Raw genomic sequence first — 26,984 nt, 5'->3', positions numbered from 1 at the left:
TTCTGTTTGACTATGCTTTGTATTTAACACATTTCTAATACTTTTAATTACGGAAAATAATAACTAACGAAAATCAAGGCCCCAGATTGGTTATCAACTTTTATATTTCTTTTATTTTTGTTAACATAAAAATAATATGTTTGCCATATATATCAAATTATTCTGTTTGCATTTGCTATATATTCTTTAATAACAATCCACCCTCATCACCATCGAAGTCGATCTAACTGCCATGGTAATTCAATTGTTCTCTCCCTTTAATTTATATAGCTTGTTATATCTTATTACTTACGAAATACAACACCTTTTTTTAACAATGTCTCTAATACACAGAAACATGGAGCCAAAAGATTTGATCAAACTTAGGGAACTTGATGCTACCAAGACAAACTATACAATCAAAGTTCGAGTTGTTAGACTATGGAGAAAACCAAACAACAAGAACCCTAACGAAATTTGGTCGATTGAAATGATTATAATGGATGAGGAGGTAAATATTTACCAAATTTTTTTTTCTTTTTATAATATTCAGCACTCTCAACTACATAAATTTTCAGGGAACAAAGATGCAGGCAAGCGTGTTCAAAACTTACTTTCCTAAGTTTGAAGAACATCTCCGAGAGAATGAGTGCTACTTCATTTTTAGGCCCACACTGGCCGACAATGACACAAAAATCAAGCATGTGGACAATGGCCAGAAAATTTCTTTCCGTTGGCAAACAGACCTAAAAAAATGCACCACCTTCAAAGGCTCCATGCATGGTTTTGAATTCACCAATTTTGGTTCCATTTTAAAAGACCCTCTACCTCAGTACACTAGACTCAGTTAGATACCGTATTATTTTATTTATTATTTACTCTTAATTGTTTAACACACATTAAAACTCTTAACACTCTAACTTTATTTCACACTAGATATTATTGGATATGTTTACAAATGCTATGAGGTGGAGAAGAAACCGGTAAGAGGTGGCAAAGAAGCAATCAAGATGGAGATCAAATTAGAAGATCTGGAGTGAGCAACTCAAATTTTACTTTTTTTTTATTCATTTGCACTTAACTATATTTATGTTATCCATATCAACAATCTTACAGAAGTAGACACATCATATTAACCTTGTGGGAGGAATATTGTCAGCAAATGTTGAACTACATGCAAAATAAGCAACAGGCTCATGTTTTCCTAATTCTTCAATTCGGAAATCTGCATATATACGGACGTAAGTAAAAAATCATGTCATTATTTCATTGTACTTTAAATAACTAACGAATTTATGTTATTACAGATAACAGGACTGTTTCTAATGTTTATGATACGACGCGGTTGTTTATAAATTCACCAATTGATGAAATCCTAGAATTTAAGAAAAGGTACATTGTTATTATATATGTTTAAAATAATTACCATTTATATTTACCTTTAGTTTCTAAAGGTAATACTATTATTGTAATGCTATAATTTAAAAATATAATCTGTACAGCCCATTCTTCCATACCAAATTTGTGATCGTACAATTGTAATAATATTATTTAAAAATTGATTCTGTTTTGATAAAAGCTATTATCAAAACACGGTAACACATGAAAATAGACCATCCACAAGTCTTGATTTTTTTTATTAAAAGTTACCTACTCATTATAACAAATAATGTTTCATCACACCAGTTTCCTGTCTAACATTGGTGAAGAAACATCCTCTCATCGGTCCGTTGGTACCTCTATGGTCTCGTCACTGGAAGACGAATTTCTTAATGATATTGATTTCATCAACATTCGTGAAATTAACGAAATCAAAGAGGTATGTCATTGTTTTTTAAATTTTTTGTTTTTAGATTCATTGAAACATCATTATTAAAATTCTCTTATTTCTGGATAGGTTAAATCCCTTATTGTTGTTGGTAAGATCAAAGCTCTATGCATTGAGAAATCATGGAATTATCGTAGTTGTGATTTATGTAAAAATGGAGTTGAAACCACAACCGTCAGAATTGATAAGGGAGAGAATCCAGCCGATTTTGAAGTGGCGAAGCAGTACAAATGTCTCAATGACAATTGCACTCAGACTATTGTATCATCTCCTATGATTAGGTTCTCAAATCTTTTAACTTTTTTTTTACAATATTAACCATGCTTTATCTTTTTAATTTATTTTAATCATATTTTTAAGATACAAGATCCCCATACGAGTCCAGGATTGCACATGGACTGTGACTCTTACAATGTTTGAGCGGGAGGCTAACAAGCTTATAGGACGAATTGCTAAAGACGTGCTGGACGAACAGGAACAAGTAAACTTTTTTGTCTTTTTTGAATCGTTTTATAATAACATTACTATAATAGTAAAATTCTATAACTTTTTATATTTGAAATTAAAACATTAGATGCTTTTCACAGTCGGCTGAATTTTTAACTCTTCCTGCTGCCTTCAACGTTTTATTAGAAAGAAAGTTCGCCTTTAGGATCGAGATCAAGAACTATAATCTTGATAACAATGCTGAGTATTTTTCCATTACAAAACTGACTGAAGATCTGAACATTATTTCAAAGCTCGAAAATAATTTCTATAATAATCAGGTAATTTGTTAATTTCTTCATTTATATATAATAAACCGGTCAAAACTGTACATGTAAAGCATGTGAGTTTACATACAAAATGAAGGTTGAAGATTCTGATTCGGTGAACCCAAGTAACTCAGAGTTGCCGTTACAGACGGATGTTTCTTTGAAGGTTATCTACTATTTTTACTTATGTTTTCGCTATCTACTTAAATCAAACTAACTATATTGAACTTATAATTCCTTACTTTTTTTATTATATAGGATTCTATTTCATGTACCGCTGACAATGGGACCCCGATTTCCAATAGCAATGAAAGTGTGGGCACGGCTGCCAGTGTTGATTTGAAGCGTAATCTTGAAGATGTATACGACGTTGACGAGTCATCCGCTCTGTCATCAACTAAACAACAGAAGATTCACACAAAGGATTTGCGTGATGCAAATTGGAATGAGACGCTGTTGATTCCTAAAACCGAGAAGTAGTAGTTGGTTCCTATTTAATTTAAAAAACTTTCCTTTTTATTGTCTTTTTTTGCATGGTTTGCTGAGACTATGTTTCTTTATATTTTCTGTTTTGATTGTGTTGGGGATTTTTCTTTTTGTTTGACTACATGGAGATTCCTTTTTTTGATAAAATTTTATGATTGGTTATTGCTATGTTTTTATGTGGTACATATGTTTTGCAAAACTTCAAATTAATATTATAGACAAATAATATTTCACTTCCTTAAAGTATAATTACTACAAAAAATATTCCAATTACTATTAATTAATATTTTCATTAAAATACAATTCTACATTAGTAGGTATATGTATGACTTTAAAGTACCTACATGCAAAATTAAAATAAAATACGAAAAACTTTAACAAAATTTATATTTCTACAAAAAACTACCTACATGGATATTACTTTTTCATTGAAGTCATCAAATTTATATATATGATGACAAAAATTCTATTTTTATGCTCAATCAAATTACTCTGTTAAGTCTGGACTTTTAAAAAGAGAATTTTTTTTATAACATGAGACACGAAAAACTTAAAAAAAATAGACATTCAAAAACAATATAATACAGAATTTTTTTCGTATAGACATTAAATTTAAATTTATGATGACGAAAATTCAATACTCCTGCAGCTAAAGATTCGGACTAATATACACCCATTCAATAATTCTTTAATTAGGTAAATTTATTTTAAATATATACTTTTTTAGGTTGACTGGTTTATGCTCAATCCATTATCTATGTTAACTTTTGACTTATATAAATATATATTTACCCCAATTTATAATTGTTTTAATTAAGGACAAAATTTACTAACGTAAATCATGGGCATAGATTGATTTTTAACTTTTAAATTTAATCTATTTTTGTTAACATAAAAGAATATGTTTGTCATATCAAATAATTTTGTTACCTAACATAAACATATATGGAAAAGTTTACCTAACTAATTTCAACTTTAAATAGCATATATATGTAAACTGTTTGTCCTTGCTTTATATTCTTTAATAAACAAAGTGTTCCACAAAGCTTTTCTCTACACAGAGTGTTCCACAAAGCTCTTCTCTTCCGGGTGTGATATTTTATCATAGTACTACACCAAAGTTCATCATTCATGTAACTAATTCATTACTCTTTTATTTTTATTTAGTAAAATGTTATATTTCATAATAAATACTTTATACATTAAATAAGTTAGGCATTCATGTTGGTTGTTCTACCGTTGGTATTGCCACCGCAACTGCTCCTCTTGATTCCGGTTGTAATCTTGGTTGCTCTTATTTTCTTGGCTTTTACACCAATCAAGGGCACACCATAGACCATTATAACACTACGTTATGCTTCAAAAACAACTATATTCAGTTGTCGTATATATGCATATAATTATTTGTTAGGCATTTAGAGTTGTGATAACTTTTCATCGTTGTAAGTGGTTAATGATGTGAGTCTATTCGGACGAATAATCCTATAAATATATGCAATTTCACATAACAAATTTAATATGTTACAAGACAAATTAGAATTTTATTATATTATTTCTAATTGATGCATGTTAATAATAATATTCTATTTCTTTTCTTTGATCATATATCTGATATCTAAAAATAAAAGTTATAAAACAAACACGCATTCCTACATATCTCGTGTGTGTAGTGTTTTTGCACAAATAACACTCTAGACCTAAATTAGAAGAGGAAATATTTAAGTCCTCATGTCACTAAAATACCCATATGTTACCTATATAAAAAAAGGCTTTTTTATTGATTTTATGCTTCCGTATGATTGCATGCATATGCTATAACAAAACAAAGATTAATTAACAATAATAAGAATTAAATAAATACCTTTTTTAGTGGCATTTATTAACCAATACCATCTAAACTATTAAAAATATAGTACTGATAAATCCTTTTTCGATTTTATAAATTTTAAGGTTTTGTATTCTAATTAAGCTCAATCGTGTAATACAAACGGTGGAATCCCATCACCTCTAAATATAAAGTCTTTGACTGCATACTGTTGACTTTAATTATATTTGCACCTTATAGATATACAAGGACATGGCTAAAAGAAAAACCCCTCAAATTTCATCTTCCTCTAAAGCGTCACACACCGGCGATTCTTCAAATGGTAAGATTTCCATTTTGTATTATATAACCCTTACAACAACTTTTTATCTTTTTTTTTCTTTTCTTTTGTAGGGGACATGCAAAGAACTACTTTATTTGACATTTCTAATGGTAAATAAATTTATTTGTTACTTATGTTAAACTTAACTCATCATCTAATAATATGTTTATTTTATTTTTTTTATTTTTTACAGCTTATGTAAACAACGTTCGTTATGCAAATGCTTCAGAGGCGGTAAAATTCAGGAAAGTAGATCTACATATCAATAAATCCAATATTGTTCAAGTAAATAATTCCTTGCTCCCACTGCTATAAGTTTCAATTTGTCTAAACTGGGAATGTGTTTAGTTTTTAGCATCGATTTTTTTCAAGTCATTTATACACGTTTTACCTTTAAAAGAATATACAATCTGTCCTTAACTACAATAGATTTAAAACACAAATACAAGTTTAATTTTTAATATATATATATATATACATATATATATAACATAATTAATATAGTTTCGTATTAGATATAAAACTTTTGTACTTTGTAATATCTACAAACTATTTTCCTTGTCTTTACGTCATTAGCATGAATTTCAAGTTTTCAACTGTAAATGCTCAATGAAATTGTATATGTAATTTTAAAACACGAAGTCATATTACAAAAACATTTTAATTTATCGATATTATAAAATCAATAGATAACATTAAATAGTTGTTTTTTACTTTGTAAATCTATTTCTTATACTTCTATTTGCACTCTATTATACAAGGAAATGTCTAAAAGCAACACCCCTGAAAGTGCATCATCCTCTAAAGCGCCTGTCAACGGTCATGCTTCAAATTGTAAGTTTTCAATTTGTATTATATTACGTTCATTTTTGTAATTCAGAAAATTTAAATTTGTCCGTGTAGAACAACATTTCTACAATTATTTTCTTTATGTATGGGACATACAAAGAACCGCTATATCTTCAGCCGACGTTCGTAAGTTAAATGCTTCAGAGGCCAGGAAATCAAGAAAGCTACTTCTAGATAGCAGGAGATCTAATATTGCTCCTAACACCCAAAAGTCTAATAAACCTTTTTCGTCATCAATAAATTCTACATCAATTACACAGGGCAAAGAAAATGTGACACCAAATACAATGATTACAAATCAAAGCAGTTTGCAAAAAATACAAAGAATCCAACTTCATTTGGTGATATCAATAGTGGTAAGATACCCGTTTACTGGTTATTTTTCATAATTTAAACATAAACGATAATATCAATTATTATCAACTTGCTCATGTTACCATATTTTAAATCTTAATTTTTTCCCCAGGGGCATCTACTTCCAAAAACAACAGGTCTACCTCATTATGTGATACTCGTCGAGTTTATATTTCTTCACCTATCATGGCATCCAGCAATTGTGCATCTACTTCTTTAACAAAGTTATCATCAGGAAAGCGTAAACTAATAACTAACTCGCGGATTACAAATCCTATACCTATGCTTGACTTGACGTCAGATGAAGAAGTTGATGTCGAAGTTTTGGTTAAAGACCCATTCAAAGGAATCTCAACAGGTACTTATAATACAACAATTCCAATTAATAATGCACATACATTTTTTGACCACCAGTTAATTTAACAGATTACTTGGATCATGGTGATCAGAATCTTATATGTGAATTATGCCATGCAAAATTGTGGAAAAATGAGGGTGGAATAGGAAAAAAAAAGAAGGAAAAACAACTTATTTCCTATGTTGTGGTTACGGTAAGGTCGAGCTACCTGAATTTAAAGATGCTCCGCCAGCTTACAAAGATCTATTTAGCAATGTTGGTCCTAAAAGCAAGTTTTTCTTAAAGAACATTAGACGCTACAATTCTATGTTCGCGTTTACATCAATGGGCAGAAAGGTTGATTCCTCCATTAATAGAGGTAACGCTCCATTTGTGTTTAGGATTAGCGGTCAGAATTATCATTCTATTGGAAGTCTTTTGCCAGAGAATGGATCAAAACCAAAGTTTTCGCAACTATACATATATGACACGGAAAATGAAGTCTCAAATAGACAATGCTTATTTAGGTATGTATTAACTCAATTAATTCACTATTTTTACACATTTGACCTTATGTCATTTTTTTAAATAATGACAAACGAATATTCTTATTCCTACCAGTCAATCAAAAAAACAATCTACAAGAGGTTCCAACTTGCTAGATCTTGAGATAATAAAGGATCTACAGCGTATGTTAGATTCTCATAATGAGCTGGTGAAATCTTATAGGATGGCAAGAGATCGTTTTCAAGAAAATCCTCATGCTAACCTTAAGTTGCGTCTTATTGGAAGAAGACAACAAGATGGAAGAACATACAACTTGCCGAGTTCTTCTGAAGTTGCTGCGCTGATTGTTGGTGATATTGGTAATATTGAGCCTCGAGACATTATTGTTGAAACTAAAACGGGAAGTCTAAAGCATATAAGTGAATTGCATCCTTCATACGTTCCTCTTCAATATCCACATTTCTATATTTACGGTGATGATTGTTACAGGGTTGACACCCCTCATAGAGATTTTAGAAGCTTACAAAAAAGTAAACGGCCAAACTGCACCATGAGAGAATTTTTTGCGTACAGAATTCAAGATAGGCCAAATATTTTCTCATTGCCTCTGAATGGAAGAAGACTTTTTCAACAACAGTTAGTTGATATATACACAATGATTGAAACCGAAAGACTCAACTACATACGTAAAAAACAAAAGGTTCTTAGATGTGAGTCATATGAGAATATTCATAACTTAAAAAACACCAAAAACCAAGACATGTCCCGCGTTGGTCAACGTGTGATATTACCTTCATCTTTTACCGGAGGTTCTTGGTACATGATGCAAAACTACCTAGATGCCATGGCTATTTGTAGGTGGTATGGATATCCAGATTTTTTCATAACTATAACATTCAATCCTAAATGGCCTGAAGTTAAAAGATTCCTGAATAGTACCACCATTAATCCTGAAGACAGGCCTGACATCATGTGTAGATTATTTAAAGTTAAGCTTGATGCAATAATCAAAGACTTAAAAAAAGACGAAGTTCTGGGAAAGGTTCAAGCAGGTGATTTACTTTATTATTTACTTAATATAATAGTATTTGTTAAACATAGTCTTCTTTTTAGCAACTTTCAATTTATATCGAACATTAATAATATTCATTTTTTATGTAGTTGTTTATACTGTAGAGTTTCAAAAGCGTGGGTTGCCTCATGCCCATATATGTTTATTCATGCATGCTGATCACAAGCTTCCTACCGTTGATCATATTGACCTGTTTATTTCGGCCGAGATTCCAGACAAGAAGGAAGATCATGAATTATATTCCCTTGTGAGTGAATTCATGATGCATGGTCCTTGTGGTTATGATAACATGAACTGTTCATGCATGATTAATAGAAGGTGTTCTAAAAAGTTCCCTAAAAAGTTTACACCTCACAATTCTATTGATTCAAATGGTTATCCTATATACAGAAGAAGAGATTCTGGATGCACAGTTAAAAAGTCTGTTGTGGACTTAGACAACAGAAGTGTCGTGCCATATAATTAAACGCTTCTGAAAAGATATCAAGCACATATTAACGTTGAGTGGTGTAATCAGGCTGCATCCATAAAGTATTTATTCAAATACATTAACAAAGGTCCTGACTGGGCTACAGTTGCTGTTGTAGACGCTGACAATCAAGATGATCAAGATAAAGCAAGAGATGAAATTAGAGAATATTATGATTGTCGATACCTTTCTGCGTGTGAAGCAGCATGGAGGATATTTGCATTTGAAGTACATTACAACTCGCCTTCAGTAATTAGGCTTCCTTTCCATCTCCCTGGTCAACAACAGGTTACGTACGGGCCCGATGATGATATTGATGATGTCCTTAACAAGCCATTAGTTTCTTCATCAATGTTTTCAGCTTGGATGTTGTGTAACCAAATTAATGACGAAGCACGAAACCTTACTTATGTTGAATTTCCTACTAAGTTTGTTTGGAAACTTGAACAACGAAAGTGGGAACGACGAAAGTAGGGTTTTTCAATTGGAAGAATTCATCAAGTTTCTCCGTCTCTCGGTGAGGCGTATTTCTTAAGAATTCTTCTAAACAAAGTCAAAGGACCAAAATCTTTTGATGATATTCGAACGGTAGATGGCCAGACATATCCTACATTTAGAGATGCTTGCTATGCACGTGGACTACTCGATGATGACATGGAATATATTGAAGCAATTAAAGAGGCGAGTGCATCCGGTTCTGGTTATTATCTTCGTGCTTTATTTGGATCAATGTTATTGTCCAGCTCTCTTTCTAGACCTGATTTTGTGTGGGAAAAAACATGGGAATATCTATCAGATGGCATTATTTACACATAACAAAGAATATTGAATATTCCAGGTATTCCAATTCGTTATTCAGTACTAAAATATATGAACCATATTATACTTTCAAATGAAGATTAATTATAAATTTTCAATTTTTACCATCCTTAATGAATTTGATTTTTCGTTTTTATGTTTTGTTCATATACGTACTTCATATAATATTGTTTATATTTTATTAATACAATTTTGCAGATTTATCACTTCCAGAAACTCAAATTAAGAACTTAACTTTGTGTGAGATTGAGAAGTACCTACTTCGAAATAACTCAAGCCTACGTAGATTTCAAACTATGCCGTATCCTGATCACGATTCTATAGCTTCTTCAAACAATCGTTTAATTGTTGACGAACTCTCTTATGACACAATCACTTTACAAAATGAGTCTCACAACCTTATAAGTTCATTAACAGATGAACAACGAAAAGTGTTTGACGAAATCATGAACGCAGTTGAAGCTAACAAAGGAGGTGTATTTTTTCTTTACGGCTATGGTGGAACAGGAAAGACATTTTTGTGGAAGACATTATCTGTGGCAATACGATCTAAAGGTCAAATTGTATTGAATGTTGTTTCAAGTGGTATTGCATCATTGCTGTTGTCAGGAGGTAGAACAGCACACTCCAGATTTCATATTCCTATAAATCTTAACGAGGACTCAACTTGCAGCATAAAACCAGGAAGTGATGATGCGCATTTACTAAAGGAAACAAAATTGATTATATGGGATGAAGACCCAATGATACATAAACATGCATTTGAAGCTCTTGATAGAACAATGACGGACGTATTAACTCCTAATACTTCTATCAATTCGGGAATCCCATTTGGAGGTAAAGTTATTGTTTTTGGTGGTGATTTTAGGCAAGTTCTTCCTGTTATTACAAACGGAAGCAGACAACAGATTGTGAATGCATCTTTATGTTCTTCCTATATTTGGGGTAAATGCAAACTTCTTAGGTTAACAAAAAACATGCGGTTAACCATCGGAGCTCAAGCATCTGATATTGAGCAGACAAACCAGTTTGCTAAATGGCTGTTGGATATAGGCGAGGGAAGTGTCGGTGGTTCAAATGATGGTGAAGCAACAATAGACATACCTCATGATCTTTTGATCAATGACTCGTATGATCCGATTCAAAGTTTAATTGATTTTGTTTATCCTTCAATTCTATAAAATATCAAAAATATTGAATTCTTTCGTGAAAGAGCAATACTTTTACCTACCAATGAAGATGTCCAAGACATTAATGATCGATTGATCTCACTTTTTCCCAGAGATGAAAAGGAGTACCTTAGCTCAGATAGTATTTGTCCAACAGAAGACTTCATTGATCCGTTGCAAGCAAATTTATACTCGCCCGACGTGTTAAACGGTCTTAAAATTTCCGGATTGCCAAATCATAGATTGGTCTTAAAGGTGGGTGTTCCTGTTATGTTACTCCGAAACATTGACCATCAAATTGGTTTGTGTAATGGTACTAGGCTGCGAGTCATATCTCTTAAAAAACATGTCGTAGTAGCTGAAATAATATCTGGAGGTAATATTGGTACTCGCACATATATTCACAGAGTAAATATGATACCTACAAATAACAAGATTCCTTTCAAGTTTCAGAGAAGACAATTTCCAATTTCAGTATGTTTTGCAATGACGATTAACAAAAGCCAAGGACAGTCACTATCAAAAGTTGGTTTGTATTTAAAGCATCCGGTTTTCAGCCATGGACAGTTGTATGTGGCACTATCAAGAGTGAAGAGTAGAGACGGAGTCAAATTATTAATATTCGACGCATATGGCAAACCTACAAATAAGACATCTAATGTTGTTTACAAAGAGATATTTCGAGATTTGTAATTTATGTTTCACTTTGTCAAATTTGATTGTAACTTACTTTCTTCCTTAGTTTCAACAATTTATCAGTTTTTGTGTCTTTTTTCACTTTACATGAATAAATCTATCATTTATGTTACCATTTATATTGTGTCCAACCATATAATATTTAAGATTAATGTGTTAGTAAATTAAACATATGCTTCTACCTTTAATATTTAATACCACATTGTTTCTTCAAATATTTCAAATGTTTTTAGAATTATAAAATAAAATTTCTTAAACCCGTGTTCTACACGGGCAACTAACCTAGTATCTTTTTATATACAGTGATGAAACTTGAATATACACATCGACAGAGGAGGACTCAACATATGTAGAAAAAAAAAACATAAACCTGAATCCCCCCCCCTTTCAAAATTTCGGTTGAAAACGGATAAATTTATATTATATATAAACATTTTCGGCCGGAAAGAGGAGGGGGCCCGGGGCCACCCTGGCCCCCAACTAGGGGTGTCCAAAATACCCGAACCCGAATAAGCTAATTAGGGTCGGGTTAACAAAAGTATTAATCGGGTTATTCGGGTAAACCCGAATTGTTAATAAGGTCGGGTTTCGAGTTCATTTTTGAAAAAATGTCGGGTTTTGTGTTAACTCGAATAACCCGATTAGTGGTGATACTTAACTTTAAATACAATGATGAAAAAGTGAAATAAACACTATAAAGGCAATACTGTAAGCTTTATAAAGGAGTTAATTATTCTCTTATTCATGAACCGTTCGGCGAAAAGTTCATTTATGTTGTGTTCATTTAATTAAACGAACGAACATGAACACATATTTCACTTGTTCATCTATATATGTTTGTGAACGTTCGTTTATGATCGTTCATTTAAGTTTGTTTACGTTCATTTATGTTCATTAAATATTCGTAGAAAATTATTAAATATTATTGACATTTAGAAATTATATCACCATAATATGTTTTATATTTGTTTGTGTTTATTTAAATGCGTTCATTTATGTTAGTTTATGTTCGTTAATGTATGCACGTGTATGTTCCTTCATGTTCGTTTATCTTTGTTTAATTATGCTCATTATGTTCGTGAACTGTTTGTTTAGATTTTAAATGAACGAACATAAACGAACACAAACATGTTAGTTTTAACTAACGAACATGAACACCAATATGTGTTTGATTAAGTGTTCGTGTTCGTTAAAAGTTAAATGAATGAACTCGGGCATGCCTTTATTCATGTCCGTTCGGTTCGTTTACAGGCCTATATATTTAATTATAAGATAGTTACTTGTAAAAGAAATTGAAAAAATTTAGTGGAATGAGAAATTTGCCACCTACAAGTTACAAACACAAAAAAACAACTTAAAATTATAAATTAACATGGTTAACTCGATTAACCTGACCCGACTAACCCAGAACCAGAACCTGACTAACCCAAACCTTAATAGGGTCGGGTTGCGGGTTAGATATCCTTTTAAGAGAAACCCGACTAACCCGACCCGATTCCCGATCATGTTAACCCGATGAACACCCCTAGTCCCAACTAAGCTACGGCCTTGTTTATATAAATATGATTGTAGGGATATTTTTAATGATTTGCTTTTGATATTATGGTATCTTGATTATGAATGAATTTGATACATTTTAATTTCTTGATTACCTATGGTATTTGATACGATCAATGGAGATTAGAAAAAAAAACAGAAAAAGAAAAACATAAACAAAGCGAGTATCACATTGGAAAACCGGTACTGAACCAATACATTTGTTGCGGTATGATACCTAGTTTTATTCAAATACGGTATCAGTATATTTGGTACGACAATGGTAGTCAGGTACGAACCAATTCCATCCATACTAGCCGGTTAAATCCCAAAACGTTAGCTAAGCTGGTTCGGTTCACGTGGTGTGGCCCCATGGATGAACAAAGTGATTTTTAGGTTGATCTGGCAAACCCATTTGCAGTGGAACAAGTTTTGTCTTTTTTTTTTTTTTTTTTTTTTTGAGAGGGAGAGAGAGAGAGGGGGGTTGGGTCGGATCAATCCATTTTCATTACTTATTTGGGCTGGGCTATAACTCTGTGACTTGGTGTGACTCTCTCTTGGTATTTTAGATAGTTGTCTTTGACTCTTTGCCTCTTACTTCAGGTATTCTATTGAGTATTGTAATTTGTGAGAAAGTGAAGTCTTTAGTCTTCTTACTAAAGATTAAATAAGACTTAGTTGCTTTTAAATCGGTACTTTTCTTTCATATATAATAACGTGTTTTTTTTTCTATTCTTTTAGAGACACAAGTTTCAAAAGTGGTTGTGTGGTACTTGCTTTGTAGTACTACTTTTGTACCACTAATTTTTGTTTTATATTCATTTCTTAACATTTCTAGTTATATTATATATTTATATCTTTTTATAATTATTATTAAATAATAAAGTAATTTTGATTTGTTATACCATTAGGTTAAGCCATTAGTGCAGCTAGTGTAATACCAATCCAATTTTCAAAATACCGATCGATAATAAACAATTTTGTTACTCGTATATCTTTTATCTTTTGTGTATTTCGCACAAACATCATAACCAACTCTTATTCATGTAATTTCTTGTGGTGTTTATATCTTTTGGTTATGTAAAGATTTGTTGCCAATAAATAAATATACATACAAGTACAATAAAGAATATAAGCAATAAAGTCATATTTATTAACTTATCATATTTATTAACTTATTATGTTGACCACGAATATAGCCCATCCACTTTTAACAATTTAGCTTCTATAATTTTCTTAAATATTTTGATTTTGCTATTTTCAGTTTTCAAACTCTGTTCAGTATTATAAATGAGTTCAGTGTTTAAGAATTATAACCTTAATTGATAATTAAAAGTTAGTGAGACGCCTCCCTTAACAAAAGTCGATCCTCTTGGTGAGGGAATCATCATCAATAAATATTCAGCTAAATGGACTGTGTTCAAGAAAATCTTACAGGTTCGCAAATTGACCTGGCCTTTGACCCGTTAAAGATGTTTAACCTTTTTAAAAACTTTATATTTTATGTCAAAGTTAACTTATGGTATTTTGGGTGGTTGTAATGTTGAGATTTTCGAGTAATAATACGCAAATAAACTGAAGCAATTTCATATTAAATGGTTTGCGTGTTTGTGTAACTTGCAAAAAATTCATTCTTGCATAGACTCATGTGTCTTACACAATGTTTGGGTTCATATTATGTTAATCGTATTTCTTTACATTCTCATGAACTCGTGTAAAAGAATCATTCTATCCTTTTCACTACAATGTAGACGCAGACGACTGGGTCATATGACTTTTTATTATTATTATTATTATTATTATTCATTTTTGTTCATTGTTTTCTCCGTCACAAATTTTAGTATTTAGTTTTTTACTACAAGTGCCAGTTTTAGTTACAAATTCAATAATTAAGGTTTTTACTTATAGCCTAATCTTGAATTCTTAATCATATTTTGAATAATTGATTTTATTTATTTTCAAATACCGATTAGATCATGTCATATATATTAACACAATATTCTTTTTTTCATGGAGAACCATAACGTGACTAACCAATAAAATAACAATAGATATATAAAAACCATAACAAAATGAAAAACAAAATATATATAACTCAAAAGTGAAAAACAAGGACAAATGTGTATATTATTAACTAGATAAATAAAACCATGTTGACTCTCATCTTCACATAAAACTGGCAGCAAAGATTACTCCAACTAGTGCAGTTCCGGCAATAACAGCTCTATTGGTCCAACCGTCAGCAAATGTGCCACTAGGTGGAACATCTGCCGGTGGTCCATCACCGGGGGGACCCGGTGATGGAGCCTCAGAGGCACCACCTGGTGGTGAAGCTGGAGAATTAGGAGTAGAAGGTGCCGGTGATGGTACCGCAGTAGGCGAAGGCGATGGAGTGGGTACCGCGGGTGCAGGTGCGGGTACGGGTGTTGGGGATGGAGATGGCGGTGTTATAACCGGTGCTGGGGCGGGGGTGGCGGTGGGTGAGACAGTTGGGGTGGCAGTTGGTGATAATTGTGCCATGATTGTGGTGGTGGAGATGGTTAGTAGAATAAAGAGTTTCAACATTGTGGAAGAAGTCAATGTTGGCTTTTGGTGAGTGTGGGATCAACTGTAGAGATATATATAATGGGGAGAGACAGAGACAGGGTTTGAATAAGTTATATGTGATTTAAATATGAGGTATGCATGATTCCTGGAAGGTGTATAGAGCTTTCATAAAAAAAACAAAATCAACTAGTATATGTGATTATACTTGGGGTTTGCTACAATTATTATTTGTATTATAAGGTATGATTTGATAAGATTTTGTGGTGTATTCATCCAAATTATATATTAGTTTTCTTTATACTTATTTGTGTATATATCCAGTATTAACAATGCACGTTTCATGAGAATTTATGTTACAGTTTATTCGAGACAACCGTCAATCTCCCAAGAACACAAAAGAAAAGAAGAGAAAATAGACCCAAATAATAATTATTTCTTATTCTTTCTCTTAATCGAGATCACAATATATAGGAAAACAAAAAACATAAAATAGAAAAAGATAAATAATAAGGAAACACAATTTGACTACAACAAGGACACTAAATAAAAGATAAACTTAAATAATAATAAGGAAACATAATTTGATTATAACAAGGACACTAAATAAAAGATAAACTTAAATAATAATAATAATAATAATAATAATATAATATGATCGTATCAATTCCCGACCCCTTGAAAACGTCCTTGTCCTCAAGGACGGAATTACGTCGCCATGGTGGTCGCCACTCGAGTCGTACAACGACAAGTGGGGCGGTCTCAACGTAGCACCACGGTGGCCGCCATTCGAGTCTTCCGGTGTTATTCAGGCCAATGTCAACGGACCACCACAAGGGGTGCAACACGGATCTCCTTATTGCACCTTTTAACGGTGTCAGCGCCAACGAGGTAATTGTATTGTCGTAAATTTGATTTGCATATTTACCAGTTGCATGCTCACCTAAGGTCACATCTTTCAATCCTTGAGTAACTTCCTCATTAACAATGGCTTCATGATCAGACTTCGCAATTGCATTGACGGAACTAGCGTGAAATTGAGTCAGCATTGCCGTAGTGAAATCATCCCATGTGAGGAAGTCTAAACTCCGAAGCCAACCATTGAACCACCAGAATGGTTCATCATCGAAGGATTCAATGACATAGGGAAACCGCTCGTCGCCATAGATCGCGTAAAAGATAAAATATTGTTCAGCTTGAGAGATCCATAGGGCGTGATTAGATCCAGTAAAAAGAGGTAATTGTGGATGCTCCCACAAGAGTTCTTCCAAAGCCATCTAGGCTAAGGCTCAATGAAAGCACCAATTGTTACGGTATATTCGAGACAACCGTCAATCTCCTAAGAAAAGAAGAAAAAATAGACCCAAATAATAATTCTTTCTTATTCTTTCTCTTAATCAAGATCACAATATATAGGAAAACAAAAAAACATAAAATATAAAAAGATAAATAATAAGGAAACACAATTGACTATAACAAGGACACTAAATAAAAGATAAACTTAAATAATAATAATAATAATAAAACACAATTTGATTATAACAAGGACACTAAATAAAAGATAAACTTAAATAATAATAATATAATATGATCGTATCAATTTACATTAGGGTTTTCTTTTACCACAGTTTTAACTGTTAGATATTATGGTTTGCTTTCGTCTCTCTCTCACACTCAACTTTGGTAACGTAGCTAACCCCACTTCCCCTCTTAGGTTTAGGGGAAATAATAGGACCTCTTTTCCGATTTATTAGTGTTGTCCTTCTTACGCTTCCTCCTTTTATTGAAATAGTTCCGTCAAATTATGGGTTAGACATTGCTCTACTGCCTCGCATAACTTATCTATAGGCATTTCTATCCGCCATGGAACATACAAAGGTCTACTGCTTTCTTTCTCTTCTATTTTATTTCTTCTTGTCTCGGGGTCGCATTGTAAAAAGATATTGGTTGAACATACTTTATTTTTCTCTTGTTGTCGCCACATCGCTACAAGTGCACTTCATGCCACCACCGTCGTGGCTTCTATCAACATATAAACCTCTATCGCCGTGTCTCCTGTAGTCATCCTATGACTCTAGATCCGTCATTGCAATTTGTCGTCCCATCATAAATTAAAATTCAAACATACTTTGAAATTCGAATAACCATTGTTTTTTGATGTTGTTCTTTTTATTTTTAGTCAGTGCGTTCCATTTTCCTCTCGCTTTCATTACGATGAGTAGTATTATATATAATATATTTACTAGAGTTTATCATAGTTCTCTTTACATTTACTACGTGATATGATTTGATTATGTTTCATTTGTAATTATCATACTGGACTAATTATTTTTCTTAATTATCTTTGTTATACTACCAATATATATATATAGTTAATTACATATCCTTTATGATGCTATCACTATTTTATAAGTAAACATAATATTTAATTTAAAAACTTTTAACGAATTATGATTGTTTGAACAATTTTAATCCATAGCATGTCTTTAAATGGTGAGAATTTAAATATTGTGATTATAAAAAATGTAATTTAAATATAAAATTTGAGTGTGATTTATCTTTAATCAGAAAAAATAACTATTCCATTACCCCTTATGCCTTGGTTAATACACAAACATATACGACAATTATTTGCATTAGACCAAGTCATCAACGATGGTGACATGAATTATTGGATTCGACCAACTGTATAATTTATTCTAAGTTTTATTATGGCGTACTTTGAAATATATTTATATATAACTTGTGATATTAATTTACTAAATTTATTAAACTTGAATTATGTGATATTATACTTAACTACTATTTGCATATATTGTTATTATATACATGTGTGTATGTGCGTGCATATAGTTTAATAAGAATATAATACAACTATGAAATATTAGTGCAAAAAATATGATAAAAGTTGAGAATAAACTGAAGGACATTTAAAATCTAATATTTTTAAGTGGGATCACCGTTTTTAATTGAATATATTTTAAAAAAAGAAGAAGATTGCAAGTGGGGAGAAAACTTTAGGGAGAATTTATGTATTTTTTTAGGGTCATGTTATGCATACACCGGTCCCCTGGTGTAGGAATAAGGCTATACGGCTCGTATAAAGCCTATACGAGTCGTATAGCCCTAACTTATTGACCTGTGTACGAACGTGTCAGTGTGGCAGCTTTTGCAGTCTATACGAGCCGTATAGATTTTTCAGCTCGTATAGCCTACGTAACTCCTCTGACCTATACGAGCCATATAGGGTCTATACGACTCGTATATACAGCATGTCAGCATGTACTTTGACCAGAGATTTTTAATTACTTTTCTAGTCTATACGACTCGTATATATGTGTCAACCAAAAAGGATTGCATTACCACATCTAAAAAGTCGTTACCCCCGAAACGCTCATGTTGTACATAGGTTGTTATGCATATATATATTTTGTAACCAGCTCGGGTGTTGTTTTTAATATTTTGTAGTTTTAAAATTGAAAAAAAAAAACTATACGAGTCAAATTGACCCTATACGAGTCATATAGCCCTATACGAGCCGTATAGGGGCTATACGATACAAAAGAATAAAACATGACACTTCTGCTGAAAATGACTTGATCATGCACTTATACGAGCCGTATAAAGCCTATACGACTCGTATAGGCTACCCTGGTGTATGAATAACCAATATGGTGTATGTATAACCCAAGCCTTTTTTATAATGTGTAAAAACTATATGACAGTTCTAGGTATATACTATATTTTCTAAAATCTATATATATATATTAAAACAATAGGCTTTAACTCAACTTCCTCTCTTCCTATTGGTTGTTTCCTAAACTTTCCATATATATCTACCACCTCTCTAATTTTCATTTGAATAAAATAAATCAAAATTAAATTAAAATAAGATACAATCAATTCTCTTTAATAATTATCTTTAACTTTAATTTAATATTTAATTTAATAATGATTAACCAATTTATTTATTAATTAATTAATTATGATTTTTATTATTTATGCTATTTTTATTATTATGTATCTAACTAATATAACTTAATTAACCTAGAAACTCAAATCAATTTTCCTCTTTCACGCTTCCATTCTCATTGATGGTTCTATCATGTTCCACCTATCACTTTCTTCAATTCATTTATCTGTCAAATTAAAGGTGCTCACCATCAACATTACCTCAAGTCAGTTTAATCATCAGACTTCCTTCCAAGTTTAACTTATTTGAGATAATTAATTGATATTTCATCCATTGGATTCAATATAAAACAACCTAATATACAGAGATTACGGATTTAACTATACTATAATTGTGTGTAATTTGATATTTATGAAATATCAATTTCTGTAATCAATTTCTGTAAATTAGGGATAAATTTTCCATTTGATTAAGGAATTCTTTAATTGCGGAATTTCTATATTTTAATAAATTATGATATATCATTTGATCATTTGATTAAGGTTTGATTAAGCATTCTTAATGGTTACTATAAATACGGATTTTGACCGATTTACTAATTCAAAATTAGTCAATCAAAGATTTTAATATATGAGGCTGATTCTAATTTGAAATATATATTAATTTATAATTATTATTACTACTTACCATATGTTATATCAATGACTCAATTTTTAAATTGCTGTTTATTATAATAAAATTGTGTTATTGTTAATACATAAAAAAAGAAATTACTTAGTTATTTTTACACAGCTTATATCAGTTACTTAATTATTCAAATGCTTATTAATTATATTATGTTGACTATGTTTATAAATTTCAACCATATGATTCACAATTTAAATATATCATAATTGATTATAATTTCAGATATTAGATATACGGTAATTGATAATCATTCAAGATATACGGTAATTATTTAATTGATTGAATTGATAATTAATTATATTCATGTAAATAAAAAAAGTAGTAACTTATTTTTCCATATTAAAAAGTTAATTCCGTATGTTTAAATATAGTCTATAATTAAAGATTTGAATTGAATTATTCTGTATTTAACAACATTACATTTTAGTAATTCAAATTTTGAAAATCCCTTAGTCCTCGTTCCCTAATTTTCGTCCATGATGTAATGTAATTGAAGTTCCCTAATTTTATGTTTTTAATTAATTCCGTATATACATTTCTTCTTTATTCATTCCTCCCAAAATTCAATCATTTACTATAAACTATATATAATACTTCACTTTCACACAAGAATTCTTACACTATCACACCAAATTGAGCTAAAATGATTTTCTTGATTTCCAAGGTTTATATTTTTGTTGTTTATATCATTCAAATTTTTTCGTTTTTTGGTTAAAAGTGTTATTTTTCAGAAATTAATGTTTTTTTTCCATCACCAGGAAGATGGAGCCAACAAACATCACTATGTTGAAACAATTGGATGTCTTAACAGTGACTGTATCCTCAAGGTGCGTATTCTCAAACTTTGACGTCTGAAGGAAAATTCAAAGCACGGAGAAGATTGGTTCATCGAAATGATTGTTCAAGATGAAATGGTAGTTAGCTCAAACAATAATCAATACATGTATATAAATTCCTAAAAAATTAGCCTGGAGATATTTATGTGTATAATTAGCCCAAACAATGATATAAGTCCGTGTGTAATTTTTAGGGATTTATACCATCGAAATGACTGCATATTGCCCGGAGAGGTTGATTTTTTTTTAATACAGGTATTCAAATTTCGTCAACATTTCAACCAAAAAAATAAAAATTTGGTCACCATTTAATTAAATGTATACAAGTATGTTTTGTGATATTAAATTTCCCTTACATATTGTTATGAATTTAATGATTTATATCGTCACTAAATCTAAATCTAACTCGAATTGCATTTTGGCATGCCTTGGAATATTGTAAGGTTAATTTATCCAACGATGTATATTGAAATAAGGTTTGTATTGTTTTCATTAGTGCTATTTTTATCATTCATAAGTATATATATATATATATATATATATATATATATGTGTGTGTGTGTGTGTGTGTGTGTGTGTGTATGTGTGTGTTTTATTATCATAATTACATTTAGTTATGTTTATTTTGTGTCACCATTTTATAACCATAGTTCTCAAAGTTTTATGCCATTTTAATATTTTATAAACTTTAAAACTTTAAAGTGTAACTCAAATGTATATTTTGTAAATCAATGGTCAAACATTTCATAATGTAACATTAATACGATTGAAACTTATTATTTTTAAAAGGATTTTCAATTTTAATTTTTAAACTTTTGAATTTTATTGGTCAAACATTCCATAATGTCTAAATGTACCATAATTAAAAATGCATTATTACTAAAAAATATCCAATTTTAAAATTTAAAATTTACAATAACTTAAATACTTTTACAATCTGGTCAAACAATCCATAATTAACCTATTAATGTAATTATGATATTAATTATTCTAATTATTATTAAAATTCAAAAAATCTCATTTACATTATATAAATCTTAAGATTGAAAACCTTAACAATTATAATCTCTCTCTCTGTTTCGGATTACTATTTCTATCATCGCCAATTCCGGTAAAGGGGATTAATTATTTTCTGGTAAGGTTTAATTTGATACTCTAATAGTCGATTCTCATATTATTCATTATTCATTAGCATTTTTTTTCTTTTCCCTTTTTGTTTATAATGAATTTAATTATTATATAATTTTTTTTATAATCTCTTTAGGTTCCATATAAAAGTAAAAAATTCAATGGAGATGTTGAATTATTATGGTTTTCCGGTAAGGTATTATGAAAAATACTATAATACCAAATGTGTTATTAGCATCTTGAGTTGAAGCCATAACAAGTTCAAGTCAATATTAGAGTGTATACAAGTAATGGCTCTATGAATCGTTAAACAAGTCATATAAGTCAATTGATGTTTCCAAGTGTTTAGCTATTAGCTATTAAAAAAATCAATTTGTTTCTTTTTATATTAATCATTGACAACAATGAAATGCTACAAATTAAAGTATAAACCTTGTATAAAAGGAAGTATTTAGGGAGTTGTAAATATTAAATTTATGATACTTTTGTTAAATAAATAGTTAGATTGTATAGATTTTTGTTCGTGTTTATTTTAAATTATACTTCAATAAGTTCTTCCTATATCTTTTCAAAGTGAAAGGTACTTAAATTATCAAAAAAAACAAAAGGCTCATAGTTGGATGCCAATCCTTACATGTTGAAGAGATAAAATAATTTGTGAATTAATTATTAGATATAGGTGAAGGGAATGTTGGGGGTGAGGGTCTAAATGACGACAAATGAATGTACAAATTCTCGATTATCTTCTAATTAACAATTCATTATATTCATTATATGATTTAATAGACTTTGTGTATCCTTCGATTTTAGACAAGTTCAATGAACTTACTTTCAAGAACGGGCGATATTGTTGGTTAAAATTATTTGTTTTTATAATTAGAAGAATAATATAATATTCAAATATATAATCAAATTTCTTTACGTGACGAATTTTCTATTTTTCACCCGTGTATTACACGGGTTAGTAACCTAGTGTGAAATATATGTATCATTTCATTTGATAAGTGACAAATATAAAAATATCGTAGGGCCATATATATTACGTATGAATTGAAAGACAACAATATGTATCATCTAATATTGTTTTAGAAGGTTTGACATTTTCCACAATAATTGTATATCACAATTCTCAAGTGACTAGATTTGGAGAGTTGTTAACGTACATTTCTTAAAAGGTTTGATTAATTTGAGCATCATTTTTATTTGTACGTAATATGTATTTATGAGTGTACAAATTTAGATACGATACATAGAAATTGTGACTTTTTTTACTGTCAAAAATTGTTACTATTTTTCTTTTGAACGTAGAATTTATGATCAAAACTTCTCAACCTTTTGGTGTCATAAAATTATTTAATTAATACTTTAGTGGTACATGAGTTATGGGAAGAGGTCTAGACACGTAAATTATTATGAAAAAATGCATAACAAAAGTACACACACTTTTTGCAATCTTAAAATTAAACTAAAATAAAATTATATAAATATGATTTTATTGTTTCTCATTCAGAAATAAGAAAAAGTTGGTTTTATTTTCAGTTTATGTACACCTTTGTAGGGGTGTTTTTTTTCTTTAAGTAGGTTATGCTAGTTTACTGAAAATCATATGAAAACATTATTTTGACGGCTTTTATGTACATAGCTTATGCATATGTATGTAATAAACACAAAATTTAAAGTATATTTACAATTATTTGAAAAATTAAACAATATATATCGAATAATAAGATACTGGTGTACAGAGATGGTTTAAATGAAAATAATTTAATAGTCTATGTAGAACTAACTAAGAAAAGGAACTAAATATTTGTAACTTTCAGAAAATATATAGAGACATTGTTTTAATATTTATATATATACATTTCTGTGAGAATTACGCATCACTCTTTTCAGCATTGCGCATTTAAATTTATACCATGTAATATATATATTTTTTTGTCTAACTTTTATTTTTTCATTTTTGACCCTTATACCTTTCATAGTTTGCAAATATGTCATAAAATATTTTTTAGTTCTAGTCGTCAATATTTTTCCACTTTCAACTTTGGTCCCATGTACTTTTCGCCTTTCACAATTTTTTTGTTTAACATTTACGTCCAAATTTAATGAGTTAATACGCTGCAATGCATGTGTGTGGTTAACGTTTTTATGTCTATTTTTCCCGTTTAATGGCCCCGTCGCAACGCGTAGATGTCAAGTTGACTTAGTTACTTTTTTATGTACTTTATGTATTTTATGTTTCGGTCTAATTTTGTGTGTTAACACAACGCAATAAGCGTTTGTGGTTCAATACGTCTACTTTTCGTTTATTTGTTTAGTTTTCTCAATGGTTAGCGTTAGTTATTGGCTACGGGAGAGGGGATGGCGAATGAAGGAGGCGGTGATGGTAATTTCATGCTTTCGAATGGAGTGGATATGTAATATATTACACCGTCGCAACGCGAGAGGTGTTAATACTAGTTTACTATATGTATCGGTGTTTATTATAGTATTTACAAATAGAAAAAGTATCCTATATGCTTGCTATTAAATCGTTTCTTTTCTTCATATTTGTTAACTCCATTTACACATGTTTATTAAGTCAAATTTTGTATGTAACGAATTAGTACCAAAAGCATAAAATCAATACTGTTAGTCCCAAATCCCACGTTATTTCATATTCTTTCCCCACTCCTGCTCTTTTAGACTTTTGATCTCATTAATAAAAAGTTTGAAGATCTTTGTCTTGATTATTTATTTTTTCTTTTTCTTTTATATTATATTTATACATACGACAACAAAGGGGTTCACATCTCATATTATCTTATCTTATCTAAAGCATGTAACAATTTGGATTATTTCTATACGGCTATAACCGTTCATATTGGGAACGGAATAAAATGCATGTGAATTCCATAATTTTATTTACCTTATTTTTATAGAGAAGAGTTTCAAAAATAAAAAATAAAATAAAAATCTATATAGGTTAGTTTTTTTGTTATTGCAATAATTTCATCTTTTGATGAACATATCTCTCTCTCTAGATTTTAAAATATAAGAAAATAGCTTATATACTCGTGTGACACACGAGTTGAAAAAAAAACTACTTTTAAAACATATTAATAAATACAATCTACGAAATTTTAAAAATCAAAAATTTTTTTTGAAGAGCAACTTTCATATCAAAAGAAACCAAAACCCTTCCTACCAAGAAAGTAGCAAGAGCTGGAAGTACAAACAAACCAGAACAGAATTTACAACACTATCGATTTCCATCTATTCCAATCTAGATTCAAACAATTTGCCCGATTTTTTATCCATAAGAAGCTCAAATACTTTATGTCTCCAAGCACTTTATCAATCTTTACCGGTTTATTTTCGAAGATGAACTTGTTTTGGGTTTCCCATAAACACCAAATAGCAGCCATCACAATGGAGTAAACCATTTTTCTTTTATGTTCCATCTCAGGGACTTGTTTGACAGCCACAAATAACCCTTGAATATATTTGATATGGAAAGTTTGAATGTTACACCACCTGCCAATCCTTTGCCACACCACGCTCGCAACGTAGCATGACGCAAATATATGGTCCACCGACTCACTCGCCGCTAAACAATTACAACATATATCTGGGCCGAAAAGAATCTTCCTTTTTATTAAATTATCATAAGTGGGAAGCCTGTTCTGGATAGCTCGCCATACAATCGCGTTCACTTTCATCGGCATCCAACTATTCCATTCTAGGATACTCTTCGAACATGGAGGGTCCACTCTATATAATACTTTCTTCATTGTTGCCACCGAGAACGAATCTAGAGCCTCACCACCCCAAACCCATTTGTCTTCTCCTCCCTTAAACCTGAAATAATAAAGTAAATCAAGAAATTCCATTAGTTCGTTAACCGCCTCCCCGGACCTAGGCTGCTTTCTCCAATTCCACTTTATCGAATAATTTCCATTAGTCACTATGCATTGATCAGCTACCACACATGACTTCGCCGTTTCTAACGTGAACAGAGTAGGGAACTGATCTTTCAATCTATCTTCTGTTAGCCATATATCCAACCAGAACCTGATCTTAGACCCATTTCCAACCTGCCCTTTAATGGAATCAGCTAATGAAACTTGGTATGTTGCCAACGCCTTATCAATCTTGACAATCTTGTCCCATGTACCATTTAACCTTTTATTGTGGGAGATGATTGGCCAAGATCTAGGCGTATGGTGAATTGACATTATAACCTTTTTCCAGATGCTATCCTCTTCCACCTTGAATCGCCACCACCATTTCGATAAAAGCGCTAAAATGACAAGTAACTTAAATGACATAAAAGATGAAAAATATTTATAAACTTATTACAAATTTCTAAATATTTCTTTATATACAACACTAGGTTAGGCACCCGTGTATATCACCGATTGAAAACAATAATTTTATAAGTCCATAAAATTCAAAATACCAATAGCGAAAATCGTTGATAATAGAAATTCATAAATAAATTAGATATAAACGTAAATACGTAATCTATGAATACAATACAAAATTTTTAATCTTAGGTTGATGGCCGTGTCTATATGACCTGGCTTGTGGTATCTAAGATTTGTAATTTTACATTGTCTCTATAGTTCAATGTTGAGGATGATAGGCGAATATAAATTTTATTAATTTTGTTGTAATAATCAATCATTGATTTCATAAACGACATCATTTATAGGAGCAAGTATGGTTCTTTCACTGAAGAATTCTTGAATTTTGATGTGTTGTAGAATGGAAGGATACACAAAGTCGATTAAACATAGATTAATATAATAGCAAAATGCATATACAAATGCTTGATTCAGCAACATAAGATAATAAGGTTAGTAGCAAGTGCAAAACCAACGATAAATGT

The 26,984-nt window shown here is 30.7% G+C and overlaps 4 protein-coding genes across 4 annotated transcripts; 3 read left to right on the top strand and 1 right to left on the bottom strand.

Moving 5' to 3' along the window:
* The first annotated feature begins 337 nt into the window (after positions 1 to 337).
* LOC143561099 (replication protein A 70 kDa DNA-binding subunit B-like) lies at positions 338 to 3,042 on the top strand. The gene is made up of 11 exons (XM_077049243.1): positions 338 to 490; positions 558 to 825; positions 916 to 1,015; positions 1,096 to 1,220; positions 1,287 to 1,371; positions 1,666 to 1,798; positions 1,877 to 2,088; positions 2,168 to 2,288; positions 2,395 to 2,574; positions 2,660 to 2,728; positions 2,821 to 3,042. Exons 1-11 carry the CDS (start codon positions 338 to 340, stop codon positions 3,040 to 3,042), a joined length of 1,668 nt encoding a protein of 555 aa, XP_076905358.1.
* Positions 3,043 to 5,125: 2,083 nt separating this feature from the next.
* LOC143561098 (uncharacterized) lies at positions 5,126 to 9,257 on the top strand. Its single transcript, XM_077049242.1, has 10 exons — positions 5,126 to 5,195; positions 5,267 to 5,305; positions 5,389 to 5,480; positions 5,957 to 6,029; positions 6,305 to 6,400; positions 6,511 to 6,756; positions 6,893 to 7,262; positions 7,465 to 8,294; positions 8,404 to 8,726; positions 8,832 to 9,257. The coding sequence occupies exons 1-10, from the start codon at positions 5,126 to 5,128 to the stop codon at positions 9,255 to 9,257; spliced, it is 2,565 nt and encodes an 854-aa protein (XP_076905357.1).
* Positions 9,258 to 9,437: 180 nt separating this feature from the next.
* LOC143561097 (uncharacterized) lies at positions 9,438 to 15,599 on the top strand. Its single transcript, XM_077049241.1, has 4 exons — positions 9,438 to 9,582; positions 9,801 to 10,731; positions 10,816 to 11,147; positions 15,187 to 15,599. Exons 1-4 carry the CDS (start codon positions 9,438 to 9,440, stop codon positions 15,597 to 15,599), a joined length of 1,821 nt encoding a protein of 606 aa, XP_076905356.1.
* A 9,745-nt stretch (positions 15,600 to 25,344) lies between these two features.
* LOC143561096 (uncharacterized) lies at positions 25,345 to 26,328 on the bottom strand. The gene has a single exon (XM_077049240.1). It carries the CDS (start codon positions 26,326 to 26,328, stop codon positions 25,345 to 25,347), a length of 984 nt encoding a protein of 327 aa, XP_076905355.1.
* Between the last annotated feature and the right edge of the window lie 656 nt (positions 26,329 to 26,984).

This window comes from Bidens hawaiensis, unplaced genomic scaffold (genome assembly GCF_021521415.1).
Source record: "Bidens hawaiensis isolate Kalapana, Puna unplaced genomic scaffold, B.hawaiensis_p1.1 tig00020534_1, whole genome shotgun sequence".
NCBI lineage: Eukaryota > Viridiplantae > Streptophyta > Magnoliopsida > Asterales > Asteraceae > Bidens > Bidens hawaiensis.
This window is presented reverse-complemented; position numbering and strand designations above follow the sequence as displayed.